Source organism: Lethenteron reissneri, chromosome 17 (assembly GCF_015708825.2).
Source record: "Lethenteron reissneri isolate LAM-NWPU_2019-01 chromosome 17, ASM1570882v1, whole genome shotgun sequence".
Taxonomy (NCBI): Eukaryota; Metazoa; Chordata; class Hyperoartia; order Petromyzontiformes; family Petromyzontidae; genus Lethenteron; species Lethenteron reissneri.
Window position 1 is genome coordinate 1690626 of NC_083795.1, and position 25236 is coordinate 1715861.

At 49.7% G+C, this 25236-nt stretch overlaps 2 protein-coding genes across 6 annotated transcripts in view; one reads left to right on the forward strand and one right to left on the reverse strand.

Annotated features, from left to right (window-relative positions):
• The window catches only part of LOC133343305 (INSYN2B protein-like), a 48334-nt gene extending 28330 nt beyond the window's left edge, over window positions 1-20004 (forward strand). For 2 of the 5 annotated variants that reach the window (XM_061552784.1, XM_061552783.1), the window contains one exon: window positions 15721-20004. In XM_061552784.1, the coding sequence (XP_061408768.1) occupies window positions 15721-15994 (274 nt within the window). In that variant the 3' untranslated portion in view covers window positions 15995-20004. Of the gene's footprint in view, window positions 1-3241; window positions 5026-15720 lie in introns of those variants that run through there. The other 3 variants (XR_009755239.1, XM_061552786.1, XM_061552785.1) reach the window with 3 other exon arrangements.
• LOC133343304 (dedicator of cytokinesis protein 1-like) overlaps window positions 1-25236 on the reverse strand; it is a 316745-nt gene that overhangs the window by 145179 nt on the left and 146330 nt on the right.

Below are 25236 nucleotides of genomic sequence, written 5' to 3' on the forward strand. Positions count from 1 at the left end.
AGGGAATTTTAACCTCCAGCTCAGAGCTGCCAATGGAGACGACCGCTGGCCCGGCGCTCATCTGCATGCCAGAGGCGACAGCAGCGACGCTGAGACTCCATTCGTGCACACTTTTAGCTCTTGTCTCGAAGAATTATCTCCCGATGGGTGGCGCGTGGTTGACCGCAGTCGATGCACACGAGGAGATGCACTCAAGAGGCGAACGAGGAAGGAGACAGCCAGGAACACACGCGAGCGCGAATACGCTGGCGCGCACACAAACTCGCCGAGACAGATGTTGGCACGGAAAGGCTCTGGCACTGACAGATGCTGGTGCAGAAAAATGACACGGATATTGGCACGGGCAGAATTAACTGCCATTTAAACACACTGGCACACACACACACCTGCATTCAAAGCATAACACACATTTTAGCCATCAAAGACAAAGCTCCCCTGTATAGCCTTCACAGACTTTTGGGGCAGGCGTTGTTAGCGAGCACCTCTGAAGGCCGGCACGGCGTACCAAGGGGTGGGTCGCAAACCCTATACCTGGCCGCCTTTGTCTCCCTAGTGGCGACGTTAACACCACACCAGGTACTCATATGGGGCTGAGTCAAACCGGCGACCCGAGTTCGATTCCTGCTCACGGCCAACATTAGTGACGAATATCTCAACCGGCTCTGGGACTCCTCGAGGTCGACTCATGCGTACGAACACACATGCACACGCACGCACACACTTGCACACACTCGCACACATTCATACACACACGCACGCACACACTCGCACACACTCACACACACTCGCGCACATTCGCACACATTCGCACACACACTCGCACACATTCATACACAATCGCACACACTCGCACACACACGCACACATTCATACACACTCGCACACAAACTCGAAAAACACTTGCACACACACACGCACACACTCGCACACACTCGCACACACACATACTCGCGCACACACACATGCATACACACTCACACGCACACGCAAACCCACACAAAAACATCCTATTCAAGGACATGATTTCTTTAGACTTGCAAGGTGAAGACAAAGATCCTCCGTATAGCCTCAACAGACTGTAGGAGCAAATGATGTTAGCGAGCTGCACCTATGAAGGCTGGCATGGCACACGAGGGGGTGGGTGGCCAGCACCACGCCTAACCGCCTTTGTCTCCCCAGTGGTGATGTTTACACACCGCACCAAGTACTCATTTGAGGCCGAGGCGACCTCGGGGATTCGCGGGACCGGTTCAGATAATCGTCACCGGTGTTCACCGTGAGCGGGAATCGAACCCAGGTTGTGCAGTTCGTAGCGCAGCACGCTAACCGCTACACTACCTCTTCCCAAGCACAGACACACACACACACACACGACCTCCCTCACACATGCACATAAGGCAAATCATCCCTCGAGCAAACTCATATATTAAGGCACAAGCTTCATCAGTGAGCACCTATTAAGGCTGGGACGTCAGGCTGATTGGGGCTTTACCAATGACACACCAGATGCTCGCTCGCTATCTCAGTGTCGCACTGCTGAGACACAAAGGGAAAGTCCATGCCAAGCACAAACTGTACGCTGATCACTTTTGGCGTAACCGAACTGTTGAAGGGAGCAGGTAGGTGGCAGCTTTGTAATCTATTAAGTGCTCCAGATCAGCAGACACACACCAACTGAAAATCACCGCCATTCTCCACTGAGGAGAGGTGACATCTCAACGGCACCTGTGCCAGGCTAGGTGCACTTGACGGCAATGCCGAGCGTCCAACGCTCGCTCGCAGACACTCACCGAACAGATCGAGATGATTTGTGTTCAGAGACGTCGGTGACTGGCCGACGTATCACCGGCACTCCCCAGCGTGCAATACGGCCCTCTGCCCTAGCGGTCTGAGGCTCTGCTCTCTCTAGCAAGTGTTGCACCTCTGCCTACCAACGCGAAATGCAAATACTAACACCAAGAATCAGGTTATTTCCCACCGAGTAAAGCCCATTGAGCTAAGATGCTCTTTCTCAAGGGCGACTCGGCTGGCAGACATCAAAGCATTCAATCAGACGTACGTACACACGTACACACATACACACGTTCGCACGTACACACGTACACACGTACGCGATCACTCACGTGGGATATTCTGCTACAGGCTCTCAGGTCAGTGCATAAACTTACGGCATGAAGCCATCCATATTAATGAGAAGATATAGGCAGTGAACTACAAAAGCATAAATGAGCCCTTGTGTTAGGGATAATAAGTACTATCGGGACCACATTAAAGCCACATCATCACAAATTGTAAACACTGTATTGAAAGTGTCTCCACAAATTGGAACGGCCCTGAGCCAAGTCGTAGAGATGCTACATTTCCGTGACGTGGTCAGTCTTTCCACAGAATCACTACGGTTGGCCCACCCACAAAGTGGTTTTCATTTTATTAACAGAAAGACGGATGATGAGCTGAGTTAACCTCCGACTGGGAGATTGGACCTCGTGAGCTTCCCACTGTGAGTCAAGCCATCAAAACCCGCAGCTTCATTCTGAGCACACGATTGAGGAACGGCTGTTACGTAATGCTCAAGAGCGTGCTCTTTCGCAGGACACGAGGTCTCACGAAAGTTAGCCTAGAGACGGGAGACGTGGGACACGGGGAATGTCCAAACTCCTGCGTCAGCACGGTGGCTCACACGAGGAGCAAAGTGCTCACGGGTTAAGTGTCATCTCGAGCGAGCGGATCGATACCTCCTGAATTTTAACCAGGGAAATATCGAAGGCGTTATAAACTGCAAGGTGAACAAGGGAAATACCAAAGGAGGTGATGTATGCGCCAGGGGGGATCATCAATCGTGGCCGGGAGCACGGCGAGGGAATGATATGGGAGGGAGGTAGTGGGGGGGGAGATGAGGAGGTATGATCAGCAGGACAGCATGCAGACTCTGAGCTCTAAGGGCTTACCGTACATTAAAAAGGAAACACCATCAATAGGACTTTGTAAATTTGGCTGACAGCAGCAGCAATTTTCCAGGATTTAACAATCGCTACGAGACAAATGGCCTGTCCGAGCATGTTGTGTTATTTTACGTCCGAGTTATCGCCCAAAGTAACGTTAATGTCCTTTATTTTTTCAAGAGAACGTAACTGCACCGCAAGACTATCTAATGAGGGGAGCATTAATTTTGTTCGTGAAATTAGTGATGAATATATTTGTCCGTGAAGCTTTTTAAAATATATTTTTGTTATTTAATCAGCGGTGACTGAGTGGATGAAAATCATCAGGCGCGACGATGACTACGACTGCCGCCCACCAACGGGGCCAAGTGCTACTGACTCACGAGTCTGATGAGGAGACTGAATGAAGACGCAGACCGACATCTTTTAGTAACGGTATTATAGACTGCCGTGCGCCGAGGAAGACCAAAACTGGCAAATTGAGTTCCCCGATTGGGCGGCCTGATAATATTTGAGCGAGGATTGCGCACCCATCACACCAACATCTCTCGGCATCCACCGGTCCACTCAGTTCACCGTAACGGCGTGCCTCCTAGGGGGAGGGAGCCTCTACCGCAGTAGGCGTGAAAGCTTTCCAGCTTATCGGCAATGCACGTGCGTGCGAGTCCACCATCGCACGCAAGCGTGCGGGATCGTCTACACGGGCCAGCACTCCTGGGACTCCCGTTGGCTCCACGCGGCTCACCTCGCTCACTTACAATGTGGTGTCTCGAGGTGTACGATTTGAAAAGGGCAAAAATGGCTTCTCGTGGGCAAAGAATGTTCCTCTCATTGATGCGGGGGCCTCCTATGCTCTCTTACCTCTGGAACGTGAATTTTAATTCCCATTGAAGGTAAAGAGTGAGTGGTCTCCCCGTGCCAGCGAATGCGAGGCATTGCTCATCGTCTACGGCGACCCTGAGCCAGTGACGGAATCGTACGCATTCCCATGGAAGGGCTCAGTCTATCCTTGATATCGCCACGATGGCCTCCCAAGATTAGTTGCTTCTCATTTTACCCATCAAACAGCAATAACCATCGGACTTATACATCTCCATTTGCCTTGTGACCCAAGTTCAATGATCCAGTAAATGAGCTGTTAAGGCATAAAATACATTGCATGCCATTTGTTGTCATATGTTACGCAAAATTTGAGACGTGAATCCATTCCCGTGGATGTTGAGGTGCCATACCCTTGCTTGCCAGGAGGAGGCGACACAGTAAACTATGGCCTCCATCTGTTCCATCTGTGTGGGAGGGGAGCGTTGCCACCTCACACGCGCGGGGCTTCCTCCGGGCGCCCCGGTTCTATCCCACTCATTAATTGGCCAATAACACCTCACTATACAGAGGACCGCAGAGCTTGGGGGGAATTTGGCACCGACTCATTCTGTGTTTCCCCCTCGCCGCTCTGCCTCCTGGAGGGTGAGTGAGCTGCGTGCAGTGACTGCACACAACGAGCTGAAACGATTAGTCCAGCGCTAAAAGTGCAACATCACCCAGCCGAAGACGTGAAATGTTTATTTTATTAATTAAAAAAAACTAATCTTGGACCATTACATGTATGTTCTTCTTTCAAAAGTTGCATATCAGAAAACTTTTGTTTCATAAGGGCCAACTGTAAAACAAGCTAATGTACAGCATGAATATATATATTTGTTCCTTCCACTAGACAGGTGAGAAAGAAAGTCTTAATCTTTTTACGGATTGTCAAATTAAATTTTTTATTTCCCCTGTCCTGCATGTCTTATACAGAGTACTAATGAGCTGTTAGGCCAAAGATGAAGTGATATTACTGATATGAAGTGTTATATCACAAAGAGGAAAGTTGTAGGAGAGCGAACATCATTAAAAATGAAGTTGGTTAATCTGCCTGCCCTTGCCATTCATCTGCATGTTCCCGCTGCTGTAGCCACGCTCGCACATAAGCAGTTCTTTGGGTTGGGTAGCCGAGGTCTGGGAGCACGAGCACACACACATACCGCTGAACCAGCTCGCATGGAGTTGAAGGTGATGCATCTCACAGGCATTGTACGTGGTCACACGACGGATATTCGTGAATCAAATCCCAGTTGGAGGAGGACTCAGCCCATTGTTTCTACAGGGTCGTGAAAATAAGGTTTTGTACCGTGGCGAAAACGTATCTGGACATTTTGCTGCCCACCAATCGCTGAGTTTATCTGAACGATTAGCAACTCCCGTTAGGGCGTGATGCAGAGGCATCTGTGAAGAAGAGCATCGTAGCTCTTCGAATTTCTCCAGGATAAATAATGCCACCTTACTTCCTCCACCCACTACTCATGAGCCTCACTGTTTTTATATGCATCTCAGAGCAAGCTGCAAAAAAAAGTTATAGCCACCAGCTAAAGTAAAAAATGTTCTACTTTTTTCTAGTAGGTGGGGGAAGTTAGGTGGTAGGGACAGACACTCAAAACTCTCTGCATCGCATCCCGTGGCCCTGGCGGGCGTTGCTAATTGTTCAGATGAATGTGACGGGTGGACGGCGGCACGGACACGAGTGAGACTTGTTGCCACTTTGTGGGAGGTTAAAAGTGGTCACGTTGAGAACCTGGTTTAATTACAAGTGACTGTCCAGATTTGAATCAATGATCTCAGCTGTGCTAGGCCAGTGCTGTGACTTCACATTACCACAAAAACTGCCAAGCGGGGAAAAACAATCTTCACAGGCCATAAATATAGTACCGGACATTGTGAAATGAAAGAGGCCGAATAAAGTTACCCCAGAAGTAGTTGTGTGTCATCACCTTTTAGGACTGATGCCGGACATAATGTGAAGCTCTGCTGATTGAAAACGATCCAAAAAGAAGTGAATTCATGTTGTGGCACAACTCACGATTATGAACAGTCAGATACATCATTTTAAGCAAAAACAATGAATCAAATACATTTTACAGGGGTAAATAATCGGAATCAAGGGCGTACCTATATTCAGTTGACAAGAATACATTTTCAGGACTGACAGCCCATTATTTGCATGCGCGCGTGCAATTCGTTCGCTACCTTATTATTCCTTCGCACATCGTTATGACGTGGCCTCTAACCCTGTCAAACGTTTCGAGAAAAGCCATGCATTTTTTGTATTCTGAAGCCACGATTTACAGCCAAAACCCCACATTAAATTGCAATGTAAACTTGAGAAAAGGAGAACGCGTGAGCACGGGGCGCGAGGCAGTGGGCCAGGCAACAAACCGGTCTGAGATTGCAGGGATGGAATTAAGCATCGCTCTGATAAGGCAAAACCCATCGCGAAACGCACCCCAACGTGCACCAACGTTTAGTTGTTCAAAATGACACACTCCTCGCTCGGCGCGTGTACGTGTGCAAGACGCAGCGACACATCGCTGCAGCCCATAATGAACGCACGATGTCTGGGCTAGTCCCAATGAGTACGGGAGGAAATTATGTTTGGTATACCTCTGAAAGCTACTGCTACAAAGGGTTTCTTAAATAAATCGACATGATTGGCATGGAATCAGACAAACTCAAATGAAACAGCAACCAGACCGAGAATGTAATCCTGACTGCCAAAGAATATAAAGCAGTAAAAGTGGGGAACATAGTTTTAAATGTTGCCGACAAATGGCTTATAAGCCTATTTTTGTGTTCAAACTCGTGCAGGATCTCATGTAAGATCACAGGTACAATTTTAGTTGAAGATTACACACAGGCTATTTCACTGCCCCAATGAGGCTGAAGTTGAGATGCCAGTCGAACATAAGAGCAGCTGTCGTCACAGTGCAGGTCTCCCTCGCTCTTTGCGGTTTCGGTTCGTGCTATTTCGTGTAAATGCAGCTATAACCGATTTCTAACCCAAAATGTGCTAATCGTGTGATTTTAATTCACTCGACATGCATCTATGCGGTTGGACGTGGGACATTGTGTGTGTAGTGTGTGTGTGTGCTGTGTGTACTGTGTGTGTGTGCTGTGTGTGTGCCGTGTGTGTACTGTGTGTGTGCTGTGTGTACTGTGTGCGTGTACTGTGTGCGTGTACTGTGTGTGTGTGCTGTGTGTGTGCTGTGTGCGCTGTGTGCGCTACTCGGCAGGCACCTATCTCGTCCAGTTCGCTTTGTGCTTTGTGCGAAACCGCACGTCTGCAAGGCTGCAATGTTCAAATGCCAGCCACGGTTGAATCTGCCTAGCCGATAAAATGAATAGCACCACTTTGTAGAAAGTCACCGGTGGTTGCCCTGGGAACTGGCCCCAGAATGGTGATGTAGAATTTCCATCACTGGATCATGGCAATCCAACGGATATGAACACTGGTCCATGCCCATTTGAGCATGGGAAGACTTGAGAGAATAGGTTTGTGTGTGTATATATAAAACACGTCATGCTTGACTACAGTCTCAAAGCAGTATGGATAATTGAGCAAGACATGCCTCTGAAACATTTCAAGGGCCTCTATGATCTCACTTCTAAGCTGCTGCCCAAGCCAAGGGTGTTGAAGGCTTCCAGAATGAAAGGAAAATAACACTTCACTCTGTACCAAAACAATAGCACCGCAATCGTGTATAATTGGTGAAAGACTGCAAGCAATAAAACTGAAAGGCACTTGATATGGGCAGTGCATCATTCACCTCCCAGAACTGGAAAGCGAAGGCTCACAATCGTGGATTTACAACCGCTATATTCAATCGCAGAGTGGCGTCGACTGCCAAGAGATAGACATAAGGATGGATTCAGTTCCGTGCCGTTCCTCTCGGATTTGCTCAGGCGCTCCGTAAATCAGACACCGGCGCACAATGCAAGCTCGCTTGCCGTGGTGGTGGTGGTGGTCTCCGACCAGCAAATGAATCACTCACCACCCTTACTTAGAACCAGGTGAGCACGGCCGGGAAGGCGAGGTCACTCCTCTCCCACACGCTACTGTGGGTTGACGTTAGAAGAGTGCGAGAGCGCAGACGGGATTTAACAACAAATGATATAACTTACTTAATTAGAGGGCACACACCGGATGGAGTGGGGGGAGCAGAGGGCCTTGTGCAGTTGCCACTGAGCAAGACGTTCGAATTTCGTTGCCGATCGGCGTGGAATTACCAACGTTCCCCCGTCAGCTGTGAAGTGCATATTAAGCGCCGGGTAAAATCGTACCGGAGACCCTTTGACATCATTTGCACAATCAGCTCAACCTATGCTGATGTCATGACCCTAATCAAGGATGTGGAAACGATGCACAACCAACGAAATTAATTGAATTCAAAGCTCCAGCCAAATGATATATCATTAAGTCGGAGTGTCACCACGCTCCAAGTAAGCAATGTGGTTCGTGATTATCGCTGATTGCAGAGCAGTGCGGTGAATTGCACATTTCCATGGCAGGGGTCAGTCTCTGCACAGGGCAAACACTTCATTCTCCCCATCAAGTGGCACTCGTGCCGTCAACCTCGCGGGGAGGTCACAGTGGGCTGAGCACCCCCCCCCCCCCCCGACGAGGGTGAACCTACGAACTTGTGCGAGGGAGTCACGCACAGCTGCACCTCGCAGGATCTCGCTGTCGCTGTGCAGGAGTTAATTTAACATCAAAAATGCATTATTCAAGAGCCGTGAATGGTACATTAAACCAAAGCAAGGGGAAATAATGGGGGAAATAATATGTGCACAACAGGAAATAAACATCACCATTTCACAAGTAATAAGAATGATAATTTTCCTTCTTTTAAACAGTGCGGCTATATTTACACATCCGCACGTCTTTATCGTCGGGATGTCAATGCAGCTGCAGCATTCACCCAACGACTGTTGACGGATCCATCCGACAGACGTGTCACTTTGGGCTGTAATTGAATCCAGCAACGGTTTCCGTGGTGAGATTGCATATTGAAAATGACGGTGCGCCAATGCACAGCTCCACTCTACGTTGTACATGACAGGGTGAGACAACTTAATGAAATGACATACGAGCTAGACAGGCCGGGAGAGCAGCGTGTGTGCTGTGTCGAGCACGTGCGTGTCTGTATGTGTGTGCCCGCATAGGCCGTGGTGGGTGCGGTGGTTAGCGCCCTGCACTGCAAATCTGGCGACCCGAGTTCGATTCTTGCTCACAACCAGTAACAGTGGTAAAGATCTAAACCGGTCTGGGACCTCCCAAATGTCGACTCAGCCTTAAATGAGTACCTGGTGCAGTGTGTTAACATGAGCAGTGGGATGAAAAAAGGCGTCCAGGGTCTTGTGACAGAAATTTGACCAGATAATTACGTGGCCTACCCCAGAAATCAATGATTAATTATCGGGTAGATTGAAGTTAACCCAGAAGCAGTTCTGCGACGTCAACTTCCCTCTGAGGCACGTTCCCTGACAATGCGACGCGACTCCGCTTGCAATCAGAACTCCACAGGAGACGACGATTCTTAATTTCGTAACACGACTGCGAGTGCGCGATTAGAAAAGAACTCGAAACGAAAAATTGAATGCATCAAATAATTTCGTCGCCGTGAATCGCTGTGGTATTCATCTTCTTGGTTCTTTCGGTAAAGTCACGTAGAATGGAAGAACAGGTCTGTCGAGAAGACAGTCATTCAGACTGTCTTCTCGACAGACCTGTTCTTCACCTGAGGACGGCTGCTTGCATTGTGGCCGAAACGTCGTGAGAATTATTTTATCATGTTTTACTTGTATTATTTTTTTATTTCTATTCTACGTGACTTTACCGAAAGAACCAAGAAGATGAATCCCTGCAGTCACGAAAGCTTTAAATCGAAATTTTACGCTGTGGTATTGTTATCAATCGGTGAGAAGCTCGTTGCGAAGCCGAGAGCCATTTCCCCAAAGCCGGGTGCCCATCAGACTGCAAGCTGCTGCTCTGCCACAGCGGCTCCAAGCAATCACCCAAAGTGGCTGACTTGGTACTGGGAAATGAAGAGCGGACTGCAACTGTGATTGCAGATGCTGTTTTGTGTATGGACTCAAGTCAATGCAAAAGCCGGGCGGAGAAAGCCAGAACGATATTTAACACGCACAGGCATCCCGGTACGCACGGGTGTAATGTTTGGAGCAACAACACAAGTTATGAGTCGATGTTCATACGCTTGCACGCGTACGCGGCGAGCACGTCCGAGCGGTAGGCATTCTGCAACCCCACGGTGGGGGCCGGATCCTGACACAGAACGACTTCTGTGGTCTTTCTGCAAAGCGGCACCCCCCTTCATGTTGACCCTGGAGGAGTTGCGTGAGCGGTCATGCCCAGAACGACTGCGAGTCAAGTGCTGTAACAGTAAGCGTCACCAAGTAAACTGGCAAGAGGTACAACTTTATTCTTTCACTGGGAATTTTTTTGTATATTGCACACTGACAGCCCTTTCTCAATCCACTGCTGGATGAGGTCCTATCTGCACCATGTGGCTAGTGGGTGTTAATTGTCCATGCTTCACCACGTTGATCAGTGTAGGTTGGTCAAGGTTGGGAGCATAGCCGTTGGGCACACAGAAATCAAGAACGACATTGGCGTTTGCTGCACTGCCGTCTGCGCCTGCAACATAGCCGCGAGCCAATAACACCTGTGGTCTCACACGGTGGTCACCAATTCGTGAGGCTCAGGCCTGCTTAGCTTCCAAGATCCAGCACATCACGGCACATTTCAGAGTAATTAGTCCTTAGCACAATACCGAAATTTCCGTAAGCTACGTGAGCGCGCCACTGCCTTGCGCTGCCTCGTCATGAGGTTAAAGCGCTGGGCGGTGCCGGAGCAGTGGTGGTCACGGCACAGACGAGCCCCGGGGACGCTGCCGGCAGCAACACCGACGTGCGGGGCCCCACGATGCGCTGGCAATCGAGGTCGGGTGAGCCTGCAGCACTCGTTCATGTAAGCCACAGATACGGAGTCCAGGTCGCTGCGCTGGCCTGCAAGCAGAGGTTCAGCCCCGTGATTGCTGCAGTGTGATGCCATGATGCGCCAGCAGTGGAAATTCCACATTAATATGGTGGGTGCTAGTCACTGTCGTACTAATTTCGACTTCTCCTGAAGCGAGAGTCACTGTAGCGTGCACCGCGGCGACGGTGATCGACCGATCGGTTGCGAGCCACACGATCCGAGTTCAGCACCACTTGGCCATATTCACCAAGCGTTACGCTAAAAAAACACATCGAGAAACAGAAAGTAACCGCACATCTAAAATGTGTTCTCATCAAGCCCCAGATTGCTATGAATGCCCTCTGGTAAGGGGATAATGATGGCCAAGCACATGAGCTAAATTAAAGGGCCTTTTGGCTTCAGAACAGTGAAGCTAAAATGAAAAGCCTTTCAGTTTGTGTTCTTACACCGCTTCTGTGTTTCTCTTCAAACATGCTCACTCCATGCCCCAGCAATAAATGCAACAACAAGTTTTGCGATAAAGGGGCTTACATCGTGTTTGTGATCACACCCGATAATCACTCGCTTTTTTAGGTCACGCCAAAAGCATCTCGCTCACACGAATTTATACAATTCCAATGCACGCGACCCTCCCTCACTTCAGAAGACGTGTCCCATGAAGCACTTGGTACGCGGCAGTAGCACGCAAGGCGGAGAACGAATGTGAGCCTGGGAAAACGGTGCATCTGTATGGTATTCTGGGCGGGTGGGGCTAATGAAGTAAGGCAACCATTGGTCGTCTTGTGCCGTGAGCGCCTCCGCGATGGGAACCGGCGAATTTCCGCCTCTGGCTAAAAAAAAAAGCGAAGAAACGTAAACGAGCTGCCAGGCACGCTTTGTCCGAGCGCGGCGACGCGGCGCTTTTCTCTTTGCGGTGAGAAAGCTGGGAAAGTACACACTCGTGCGTGCGTGCGTGCCGAGGTCGACTCGGCCTCAAATGAGTACCTGGTGCGATGCGTAAAAACATCGCCACTGGGGAGACAAAGGCGGCTGGGCGTGGTGCTGTGCCATTCTGGCCTTCATAGGTGCTTGCCAACAGCACTTGCCCCAACAGTCTGTTAAGGCTATACGGGGGATCTTTGTCTTTGTTGTGTGCCTAGGTAGGTAGCGCGCAGTGTCCCTCTGTGGAATCAGTTGAGGATTCTACCTTGCCAGCAAACCCAGCCGAGGCACGTGCGCGCCGCTACTTAAACAGAACAAGGCGAAGGCACCCTCTGTATTTAACGCCTCGGGGTAACGTTTAATAAGTAATTCCCAGAGCATGCGCAGCATTAAAATAGAAAGCCACAAATACTCTTTGAAGTTTAAATATTGACCTTTATTTTCATAGTGACTATGCAATGCTAAAGGTTTTAATAACATCAAGCACTACGGCGCTATAATAGTCTGTTATTTCTTCCAGCTTCCGCTCTTTTAAGTTTTATCTTTTGTTTATTTACCCTGCGCTCAACCGTACATATATATCGCCCTGGCTCTTGCTACAAGGCAAGGTAACCCGCCGCACTAAAACTGCACGGCCAATATTGGTGACGCATCACAACCGGGAGCACGTCGTGCTCGTGCCGTTCACCGCGCGACGGTGAACCATGTCGGCGCGGCGGAGAAGTCTCAATAGAACCCCCGGTCGGGAGCCGGGGACAGGGCCAGTCAGGCCGCACCCACGCTGCCGGCTGGCCTGTGCGGCGCTAGCTCGGCACGGCGATGAGTGACGCTGCGACAAAACGACGCGGTGGGATCTTCGCCGGGCTTCTTGTTAAACGGCAAACCTGGAAGCCGGTAACCATTTATGGAATCGGTTACCAGTTTAAAAAGTCAGGAAATGGCCATCGTTTAAAGCGGAATGCGAGCAACGAGGGTGCCCATTGGTGAGCGCGTTCGCGTGACTGGCACGGCGGAGACTAAGCCACGGCGTGGTACATCACCTGCCCTTTGTTTCGTAGCTCAAAGGTAAACGCGGAGTGTTTATTGCTGGGGACGTTTCTATGCATGCAGCAATCCCGTATCTGGTTTCTACCAATTTTTCATGCGGTTACCGGTTATGTACAGACAGATAAGAACAACCCTCCACTTTAACAAAGCAAAGATATGTTTTTAATATATACGTTACAGACGCCACATCATATGACCTATAAGTGCAGAGTTGTAATCTGCTTTTGAGGAAAGAGGGTCCCAGACCACATATCTCACTTGCTGGCAGCGCCTAAGAGAAGCCGTCAACTTTAGTCGTTCTCATTTCTACTGTGTGCCCAATAACCGTGAACTGTGTGATAACCGTTTGAAATGAGTGGGCCATCAAATAAGACACTCGTGGTAGTAAAGCAACGAATTCACCAAGTACTGGCTCGGAGCCGCGACGATACCACGGAGGTTATAATCACTCTCATTGTGCGTTTCATGGGCGCTATTAAAGTCTTGCTACCTTAGTTGCTACCGATTTCTGCCCTGGCCCATGGCTCACAGGGAGTGAGGTGGCCGGCAGGAGAGCAAAAAAGGCTTCTGACCGACGTGTGCATGCTGCATTCGTGCTGCTTACTATGTGCCGCTATTGTCTTCCAAATTAGCTGCTTCCGATGTACCCCTTGGTAGGTGCCCGCTCATTCCGATGCGTATCGGAAGTCGTATTACTCACCCAATGATTAGCCACCCCGGGTGAGTCACACTCCTCGGCCAGGAGTTAAACTCACGACGATATGTTTTTTTTTAGTTGGGCTGTTCTACCCCAGTGCCACCCGGTCGTGTAGCTAAAAGGCACACACGATGTAGACCTGTATATGTGATGGATCAAATTCCAGGGTAGCCTGATCATAACTAAGGCTGCCTGCCTGCCCTGTCAAAATGCTATGCAATTGGCTTTGCTGAAGCAGCAAGGTTAAGCCTAGCTAAAGTGGGAATGATTAGAGGCTTGAGGGTTTTGACAGCTAACGGGCATTGAGGCTTTAAAAAAAAATAGGCTCGTGACGGGATCAATCAGAAGCCGAGGTAAATGCATCTCACAGGGACAACCGCCCACAGTTCAGCATGCCACAAGCAACAGCGCTCAATGGTAAATGCTTACGAATCATTTGAGTTGCACCAACCATTGTTTCATGAGGCCATCAATCATTGCCAAATGTTCAAGCCTGTCCCTAAAAAAAACTCCTGCTTCATCGTAATTTCCTGGAGTTGATCAAATATGTACTGCATTGTGGGAAGTAAGCAGTGGTGGATCTAAAAATAAAAAGGCCCCCATTATTGAAACGTGGAACTTCCACTTCCGGCTCAGGGCCCCAAAATGCTCATTTGAGCAGCGAAACACTAACTATTTGGTCTAGCCCAAACCTTAACCCTAAATCTAGTGCTAACCACAATCCTAATTGTAACCACACATTAACTACATTATTAGTGAGACTTCATAAAGCAATTGCGAAACGTCCGACGAAAATATTCCTCGTGATAAATTACAAGGCAAACATTTGCCATCGCAAAATGTTTCTTATTCACACTCACGCTCGTCACATTTCATCGCAACCACTAAAGGTAATCAAAATATTAGTCATGAAGCTATAGTTACCTCCGAGGCCCGCCTCAGATAATAATGTAAACTGTCACGAATTACATGCCCTGCCACGGTTGGTAAACACGGCAAGTCGGTTAATGCCGGTCACTCTTTGCCGGAACACTGCGTGCCGTCACCTGTCATCCTGGAGCCTGCCAGTCAGTGGCAAGGGGAGGAGTGGGGGACATTATCCTCCACACCACGGCACCGGCCCAAGGCACTGGTCTCTCACATTAATTGCCCCGTGATGCTCCACTCTTGAGATAAATAATAAACCGGTGAATCCTCCTCCGTAACCCCCCGCCCACCCCCCACGCAAGGCCCCGGGGCCACGTCTTTCTCGACGACGAAGGCACATTTTCCTCCAACGCCTCAGACCCACGTCGGTGACAGTGGCCAATGCCTTATTCCCGTTAATCCTACCTGACAGTGCGATAATGTATCGTAATTGCTTTTCGATTTCCCTCCCCCTCACCCTGATTCTCCATTATGCGGACCGACCATCCCGGAAAGCCAAAACCCACCCAGCGAGCCCAAAGCCTCGCAATTAAAGGTCGGCAGAGAATTGCGACTCAGCCCCGTTCCAGTTGAGCCTGGCTTGCACGTGATCACGACGACGCGTCCGCGCGGCAACATGCCCGCAGAGGAGCGGAAATGGCGCGTGGGTTTTAGCTTCTTTCAAAAGATAGCACTCCACCGTTGCTTGTGTCTATACGTGTGTAATTATGTATCGCCAAAGACTCACTTAACTGAGCAGCCAATATGGTTCTGGCACCTGACTCACAAACGGAAGGTCGTTAAGTTCAAAGCCAGGTAAGGGCACCGACTCAGACCTTCCACCCATCACAGGAGATAAAGTTAACACCACTCTGCGGGAAGTCAACAGCGGTCAACCCATGGATGAGACTGTTTCTTTGCCATAGGAACGTCACTGTTTCACACCTGGTCCAGGACTGTAAAAGGAGATATGTGCTGCAGCAGGCCCATTTGAGCTGGAATACATTTTGACCGAGACTTTTGACTTGGAGTCCACACAATGAAAGAACGCCGATGCATCATGCCGCATGCCACACGAGCCGATTCTGACGGGAGCTTCAATAGCGACCTCCTGATTACGAGTCGAGTCAAACAACACGTGGCACGCAGCCAGCTCGGGCGGGAAACGGGCAAACGTTGACGCGCCCACATCTTACTCATCCCACGCCACCTCTAATCTTTGTTGCCACTTCTTCCCCGGTCTATCCCCCCCCCCCGTCTCCACGGTCCCCCCATCGCCCCGTGTCCCCCATCTCCCCGGTCTCCCCTGCCCCGACGCTACGCTACCCCCCGGCACCCAGCGTGGAGCACGACTTCAGGCAGCAGGAGAGCATGCTGCACCAGGCGCTCACGCCGCCGCGGGGGTGCCGCGCCGCGACGGCGCTCCCGTCGCCGCACGCCCTGCTGCTGCCTGCGCTGCCGCCGCCGGCGGCGACCCCCGACCCCTGCCAAGAAGGCCAGGACCTCCGGCCGACGATGGCGGCGGCCAGCGTCGCACCGAGCGACCGGCACGGAGGGCCGCAGCCCAGGGGGGCCGCACGCAAGAACGGCAAAGGCTGCTTCTGGTTCTTATGAGAGCCCCCAGCCAGCCACGTGACTCGGGCATTGGCAAATGCCAGTGGAAGAAATATTATAATAATAAAAAATCAAATGGCAATTGGTGACACCGAGAGCCCCGAGCACTTTTATCCGTTTACATGCAGCGACCTGACGTGCACCCCGGGTGCTCTCGTGCTTCTCGTCGTCTCGAGGCCCCGCAGCGGTGGTGGCGGTAGCGGCGGGGATAGAGGGACTCGCTGCGCCACGGGAGGCGCGCCGCCGCGTCGTCGCACATGGCACACACACGGACAGTGGCCGCCTTTCAAGAAATCAAGAGCACCGGCAAGTGAAGGGGCAAAAGAACAGAAAGCAGCGTGTTTTTCTGAACGCGTCAAGCTCTGAATATTGTCTCCACGTTGCAACGTGCCGCAATGCCGTGCTACACCCCCCCCCCCCCCCCCGTGCATACACTGTGAAATTGTTTGCAGAGCATTGCAGGGATACAGAACGCGCGCGCGCATACAAAAGACCCAGGCGAGACTGTTGGGACACGAGCCTTTAGTGGAGCATCTATTAAGGCCAAGGGCAACGTACAGCGAACCAAGTTGCGATTTTAGGCGGAGTCGACACAGCGGAGGACGACATCGCAGCAGTGCTCGTCTACGGGCAGCGGGTAACGGATGTTCGACAGAGCAGGGCGCGAGGGGAATGCCGCGTGCACCCTACTTAAGAGCCGCCCTCCGCGAAACACCGCCCGCTCGTCAAGTACGCCATCGCCCGCAGCCGCCCCTCATCTCCTGCCGATCGCAAAGCGGCGGGAACTCACGACGAGCCAGGGCAAAGGAAACCCTCCCTGTCAAAGGGGATAAAAACTGCTATGAAATCAAGCGCTCCGCGGCGAAAGGCACGAGACGACGGGAGCGGCGTAGGGCTTTGCGAGATCGGTTTAGACTCCACGGCAAAGCCTCTCCCTCAAGCGTCGTAACAGCCTTGTGGCTATATATTCTTAGTTCTTTCGGTAAAGTGAAGTAGAAGGGAAAAAATAAAATAATATTAATATAGTTTTTATTATTATTAATATATAATGAAAACATTATTTATTTCATTATTTCCCTTCTACGTGACTTTACCGAAAGAACCAAGAATATGAATCCCTGCAGTCACGAAAGCTTTAAATCAAGCCTTGTGGCTGTTTCTTCGGAAGCTCCGTGCGGTGCCAACGCCTCCAAGGGCAGCGGACTAAGAACGACTCTCTATCTGCAGCTGTGTACGGATTGATTTTAACTTTTTAAGAGGACGGCATTCATAAAATGCTCGAACGGGTTTGTGCAGTGAAGCTCTAAAAAAAACATTTTTATTGAGTCGCAAGGGTTCACCAGTTTCTTAAGGGGTTATTTACACCCAAAGCAAACTTGTGCAATATTTCGTGAAATGTTAGTTGACATGTCCGTGACGTACTAGCGGCACCTCCTTTGGCTAAGAGAGTTGGAATGTTATTAAACACACGAGTCTCTAATCACGGTTAATTTTCAATCACTATAACAAAAAACAAATTAAGTTATATATTTTAAGTATATTCAAGCAAAAGTTACATTAAGTATGCAACGCTGTTAAACGGTGCATTATCTGTTGCTAAAAATTTATACGTGTTCAACAACATCGTGTTTGTATGCATTGACTGTATAAATACATGTACATACAGATATATAAAGACATGCACATATTAATATATAAACAAATATACGTGAATAAAAGGCTGTGCGCTATTCAATTTCCCGTATGATAAAGGGCAATGAACTGCATTGCAAACCAATGAACAGTAACCTAAGCCGCTTAATTAAATTAATTCTGCACCGCCCGCTTATTAAAATCTTTATTTCCCGGGAGGACAGGTCGGGCCTTGCCACCGCAAGCGGAGTCCTCCCCCCGTCTCGGTCGTCGCGCACACAACCCTGGCCCCCAACCAGGAAGCACGAGCCCTCGCGGGCACGGCAGCGGCTGTCAACGCAGACGACAAAACCGAACGCCGTCACTTCTCTCCTGCCAGATTCTGCCAGATTCTGGACCTGATCTCCTGCGGCATACAATTTTATTGTCTCGTCCGCACGGAGTTTTCAGCAGCACACCTGCAGGTCACCACACTGCCCCTTTTTGCTTCTTCCCTCCCACTTTGGAATTCCCTTCCCCTCGTCTCTGTTCATAAGCTCCTACCGCCATGCTCACGTCAAGAAGCATGGTAAACTCTGTTGCTACTTTGAGAGTGCTGTCGGTTGCCAGCAGCTTGACGTTTTGGGCCTCTGCTTAGCAACTGCATGTAATAATAATTATCACTACTACATTTGGCTTAGGCCTGCTCCTTATGCCAGAGTCGAGAACCTACCTGCTAACGGTAACCCACCTCTGGTGGCCACTCCAATGCCAGTCTAGAGTACCGTGCCCTGGTCCCTCCTGCACATGTGCCCCAGTTTTTGTAAACCCAAACTCCTGATTACATCTACGGCACTTTGCCTCCACATTTGCTTTTGGAATTTCACAGTTGCTTGCCTCCTATACTCTGCAATGAAATCTGCAACGCTTTTCACACATACGAAATTAAGCTTTCAGATCTGTACGCAAGCCACCCTGGTGGCCCGGGGTGCACAGCGGCTTTCGTGCAATTAAAAATCAACATCGTGGAGAATGACAGTTCCACGCTTGTCACCTCTAAACCGCATGCAAACAAAATCCAAACTTGGCTTACACTTGAGGGGTTCTTTCAAAAAGGGGCCACTCCTACCGTGAGTACGCGACAACGCCCATATACGTTCGTAGCCCTGAGCTACTGGAAAAAAATTCACATTGCTATGGCAGGGTCATTCAATCTAAAGGACAAAAAACCACTGTTGACTTTCCACGGTGGCGCTCACTTCACGGCCGTGCTCACGACAGGACGAGCCGACCCCCCCCAACCGGAACGTGAACGCGCAACCTTCCTATTGCGAGTTGGGAAACGTACGTGGCGGTAGTGGACGTGCACACAACTTCACGAGGGGGACGGGCCCCATGCTCTCGCTGTCTCAGCAGGACGACCGCAAGAGAGATCAGAATATCCTGCGCACGACAACGCTTCTTGGTTCGTTCCGCTATCACAGCTCGGTGCCTTCCGTGATGGAAACGACTTCACTCCCCGTCTTGATGACAGTACAGCTGGGATATGCTGTAATCGGCGCAAAAAAATCCACAAAAATCTTTAAACGCCATTAAGTGAGTGGAATGGTGCCCGTGTGACTGCTAAACGGTGGCAAAGGATATCTAATTTAGAGCTGAATTGCATTACCTGCTTGCCAGTGATTGCTGTGTGCACACTCTCGTTGGCATTAGATAGATTGATTTATAGGCACGTAAATACATAAACTTTATATAACCAGGTAAGAGTCCCCACTAAGATACTCATTTCTCTTTCAAGGGAGATCCAGAAAAAAAATATCAAAAATACAAAAAAATGTAAGCGTGGTCCTAAATTCAAATAAGTGTTGAGTACTGCTCATTTCAGGCAGCAACCTAAGCCTGCAGTAGCAATTCCACATTCCCATGACAGTGGCTCGTCTCTCCATTAGATGGCCACTGTTGCCTGTCTAGAATGTAAGCATAGTTGTACACCTTTTGGCATCATCTGGTCCAACACCAATGGAGACTAGGCTCTAAGAACAGCTGTCTCGGGTGTGGACCAATCAACTTCAAGGACAGTGCATATCATTATCATCATCAGAGTTGTTTCTTTTTTTTGCATTTTGACTGCTTGTGTTGTGGTTATTGCAAACATGATGCCTTGTATAAAGGTGTCAGTTTTTGTACCAGTTGAAAGGGTAAAAACCTATTACTATAATGTAAGCATAGTTTAAGTGCACTTGAAATACAAAGCTGGATTGCAAGGTGACTAATCGATTTCAGGAAAGCAAGTAGGTTAACTCATCGGTGTGGACTTTTAGAGCGTCATGCTCACGTAAGCACGGGTTTTTTCGCGATACTATGGTTTCGTTTGAGACGTCAAACACAATAAAAAAAGAATCAGCCAAACACCTTGACACAGAATCCTGAGCCTTAGTCGGTGTTTTCTTGCAAAAACGAATGACGTTTTAACTTCACGTTTAACCACCGACAGATGATGGGCTGAGTCGGCAACTTGGCTGGGATTTGAACCGGTAAATATCCCAGAGCGAGGACAGGGCACTCCAACCCGCCAGTGCTACCCTGCAGAATCGACCAATCCGTATTCGCTGCTCTATGATGCCACAACCCTCGACCTCGATCTCGCGACCTTGACACCGAGAAAACAACAAGAAAACCCCGTGAAGTGCCGCTGCGAGTTGTGACATTTTCATTTGCTTCATCGATTTCGCCAGATAAGGAAAGGGCACAAAATGCAGTGGCCCCAGCGTCAGATTCAGTCGGTGTGGCCAGCGCCACCCGCGATGGAGATGGGCGCACACCACCACCCCCCTACCCTCCAACCCATTCCCTGGCGAATGCCATTTCCACATAGGGATGATAATTACAGGGAGCAAGTCCCGCGGGGAATATTCCTCCGGGGAAATGTGACCGACGTCTTGGTCACGGGCGCAAGGGGGTCACGGCAGGTGCGTTCGTGTCACTGGCACGGAAGCGGCTGGGAAACGATCGATACGGATAACTCAACACCATTGACATTTTTAGATGATTACTTTTGCATTTGTCAGGGGGGGGTGGGGTGGTGTTTGCACAGGGACGCTTACACTCTTGACCAAGCGACATGACGAGTTTCCGTTCTGTAGGATATTCAAAGGACGAGAGCATATAGTGTGTGTGAACGATGGCACACTACGAGCCGTCCGCTGAAACTACAATTTGCATTGCGCCGAGCAGCGTGTGCCTTCATTACACCAATGATGTGAGCCAGAAATCCTGGTCACTCACGTGCCATGACGTCGGACACATCGCTCAACCCACTTGATAAACTCACAACGTAACAAAAAGAAGGTTAAAGTGTCTCCCTGGTTAAAGGAGCAGTGATCCAGTACTCGTCTTTGTCGGCAGAGCTGAGCCAGTGGTGGAAATTTCTCATCCCCATGATAGCGGCCGGTCTCCGAAAAGGACAACTGCCATAGCGTGTATTCATCACCAGTCCCCCCTTTACACCCCCCCCATCCCATCCCCACATTCAGAAGCGGTGAATCGGGAATAGATGAGGAAGCACTCAAGTTCAGGTTCAAGAGACCTTCACATCCAAAGCAATTGATGACACCCCACCTCGCCATCACTTCCTTCCTTCTGCCAGATACCACAGCAGTTGTAGGTTTACGCCCAGGGTGCGGATGTCGGACCCCCCCCCTCCACCAGCCCCCCCACCCGTGTTTGCGGTGCCCGAGCATTGCCACCGGTCACCGTGCACTGCTCGTGCTCAACGGGAATCATTCAACTCGCTGGTTCAGAATGGACGCGCGCCCAATTAGACCGCTCAGAAGGGGGGGGGGGCTTAAAAAGCAAAGCATCGCTGGACGCCGACCGGCAGCCAAAGTGCATGAGTAAGTGTTTTAGAGCAGAGCGCCGGCGTGGCCAATCGATGCGACGGCCGTGTTACACGCCCATGGGTGAGCGCCACCCGTCAATCGATGAATCAATCTGCGCGTACCTTCAGCGCGGGGGGGGGGGGGGGGAGTTGTTTGTTGTGCCGGCGGTCGTACGGTGTGCACGCTCGTGTTTCGCTCCCCTCTTCAATAATCCGCATCCAATGTGCGTTCTTTATTCAACACGCTTGGGGTATGGAACTGCGGCCCACATGCTCCTCCTCTGGGGCTGACGCATCGACGATTACTTTTTGTGGAAAGTCAAACGTGCTCTTGCCCGTGGGTAGGACTTGGCTCCCACCATAGGAACGTGGACTTTTTATAATGCTGAAGAGCCGTTGACGGACAGCAGAACGGCCACGTTGCTCGTCTGTCCAACGAGCCTCTTAGAAATTGTATTAAAAAAATTGGTAATTTGTATTTTGAAAACGAGGTAAGTGGCAGCAATGAATGTTAACAGTGTGCAATTTAACTCCCCGCGAAGCTTCATTTCGCTCAGCCACTTGGCGCTGTGGCAGAACGGACGCGTCCCAACTCATCGTGGGAGGCTGTGCACTCATATCCCAGGAAGTGGTCAACTCAGGCCATCGTCCCTTCAGGGTCATTAAAATGAGCCCCACTTTGCCAGAAATCAAAAGAGTACAATATAAATAATTCCGCCCCCGCCAAAACAATATGCAATTTCCGCTACAGCCTCAAGGTCAGTAACGGAAATGAGCATTGCCACTTTGATTTTGATTTGAATCTCCAGCTTTGGACAGTAACTGTGACACAGCCATACAACGTTCACTCCACTACGTTAATCACAGGCACATAATTATACGGGCAAGTGTGGGGATCGAACCATCAACCCGACGGGAATGTAAGCTCCGACCCCCTAAGCCTATCGAGAAGCCACTGATCCGCACATGCCTTATTATTGTTGGGTAAACAATAACCTGCATTATTACTGTCATGTAGGGTTTTTAATGTCTGTTGTACCATTAAGCGCTGCGAGGATTGAGCAATTTAGTGCATGCGCTTGGAGCTTAATGCAAAGCGGAGAATCAATAAAAGCGGCCGATATGGTGCAATTTCCCACCAGCATTCTGCACGACTGCTTCTGCAGCAGAGGCAAGTTCTTTTTGGCTGCGTAAGGACCCTTACTTAAAGATACGTTGCAGAAACACAGAGCGGCACCCGTAGCCCACCCACCCCGTCCCAGCGCCCTCTGCTGCAGTACGCCCTGGGGCTCAAACCGGCACGCGTGGCTCACCCAGGGATTCATTTCAAGTATGTTTTTTTCTCTCCTTCCTGACGGCATTTGCGATATTCAGTCTCGGCCCATTTTTTTAATAAGATCCGTTTAAGAATGAATGATGCACTTTATATCCTGATTTTATTTTGCCCGGCAGAAAGAGAGCAGTGGGGAGGGGGGGAGAACAAGAATAAGTAGAAGGCGGCCTGGGTCGATGAGGGTGCGGGTGCTGTGCTCGTGGGGCCAGTGCAATGACTCTGGTGATGTTCAGATCCTGGGCCAAAATCTCAGGCTCACACACTGGAGGTTAAACTGGATTCAAATTGATTTTTCTTTCAACAAACTATATATTCCCGTTGGGCTATTTGGTATCGTGGGATGGCGTAATTTCTGCTCGCAAAATATCATGCGCGCTGCTCCAGAACGGTAACACGGAATATGACTCCAACGGAACTAATTCTTATTCTCAGGTAACTTCTGTACGTCACTTAACCAGACACGCGTATGCCCTGGAAAAATACAGTTGTCTGCACGGTTAGCTACGTTAAATCTCAAATAATCTTGAGTGATTGGTGACCAGGCTAAGGCTGTCAATTCGCTCCGCTTGTTAACCTGGTTTCGCCAGAGCGGATGAAATCACTCGTGGCGAGCTTTGCTTACACAACGATGGATGCTCGGGTTCTCCGTGGAACCCAGACAATACCCTGGCACGGTATTCCCCCCCCCCCCGCCTGCCCGCCCACCGAGGCACCTGACTGCCTCTGCATTCATTTCTCAAATCGAGCAATTGTTCAGTAAAGCAATCCTAACGCTGTAAAACTGCAATTTACCTAAATCAACACACTGACTGATAATAAAACCGCCCTTCTGCACGTACAAAGCACCGCAAGAAACGTTCAGACATGGATGTTTGTAGCGGGAATTTACGGATCACTGTACACTCAGAGTTCCGGGCTTAAAAAAACAAAAAAGCAGGGTACTGGTGCAAGTGACAAATTATGAGAAATATACGAGAGGGTATTAAAGTTGGGGAGGTCATTTCAGAATGCGAGAAGAAGGTGCCAATATAATCTCGTAAGAGGAGCCGCAATCGGGAAGGCAACGCATGCCGGAGCGCGGCTTGCCAAGACTGGCATCGGAGTTGGTATCCAGAGGTCAGCAGTCATCGGAGGAGCAGGTGTAAGAAGATCAAGATGTGCCAAGTTACGAAGATATGGCTGAAAAAAAGAGTCGGGATCAGTGTTATCGGTCGCGATGACCTATGGATAATAATCTGAAAGCCGTAACGGCTACATTTCTACACGTGACAATATTGAATGGAATTCTTGTATCGAGCTTCTCTCTACATGGTTAAAAGGAGAAATGTCTGGTAAGCGGTGGTATTAGGGAGACACCGATAGCAGATCCATGTTATAATTTTCCAAGGGCCATTCCCCAAAGTGACTTTGTTCTCTGCGTCCGGCAGGAGGTCAATGTTAAAAGGTCATCCAGGGCCAGCGAGACTCATGCAACCAAACTTATCCGCCACTAGCGTCCTTTCTTCGGCTAGATCGTGCAAGCAGCGACGAGTCGATGAATCGTACTCCCGCAGGCTCGTGCCTCGACTGCGAGAGCACAGCCCGATGCAAATGGTGCAACAAAAAAAATCCTCAGAAAAAAAGCGAACGGGTAAAGAAAAAAGTGCAAACACTTTCGCATTAAAATTCACATCACAGATGTAGTCCACAGTGGTTTTCTCATTGCACTTAAAAGTGGTTGTAAAGCTACGGAAAATATCTAGCACTTTTTTCTCTTCAAATGCTAGCACTTTTTTCTCTTCAAATCAAATGCATATAAATAAAATGCACACTTTAAATCGTGGTGAAATGAAGAAAATTTGTATTTTTCTCTCCCCTGCGCGATCATTGCTAAATAAGACTTCACTACGCTGGACGTCCCGTTTGATCAGAGAGCTGCAACGAGTGCATCATGGCGTAATGCCTTTAGTCTTGCCGCGGGGCGGATCGCACCGCACAATAACGAAGGAAATGCACCAGGGCATACACACAACGCAGAAAAGCACCGCGCACTGCAATATAAAAGAATGTGCACCTGGGCATACACGCACGAAGAATATGATGAGCCGTGCCGAAATGAGGGATGTGCCCTGGCATACACACAGGAGCGCGCGTGCACACTTCCATACAAATGTGAAAATATGTGCACGCACGCATATACACACGCGCGGGCGAACACGCAAGTGCATGGACACGCACTGACACACAAAGACAAATATCCTCGGTATAGCCTTAACAGATTGTTGGGGCAAAGTGCTTGCTGTTGGCGAGCACCCGAGGGGGCAGGTGACAAGCACAATGCCTGGCCACCTTTGTCTCCCAAGAGGCTATTTTTATACATCGCAGCAGGTACTCATTAGGGGCCGAGTAAACCTAGGGGAAACCCAGGACTGGTTGAGATAA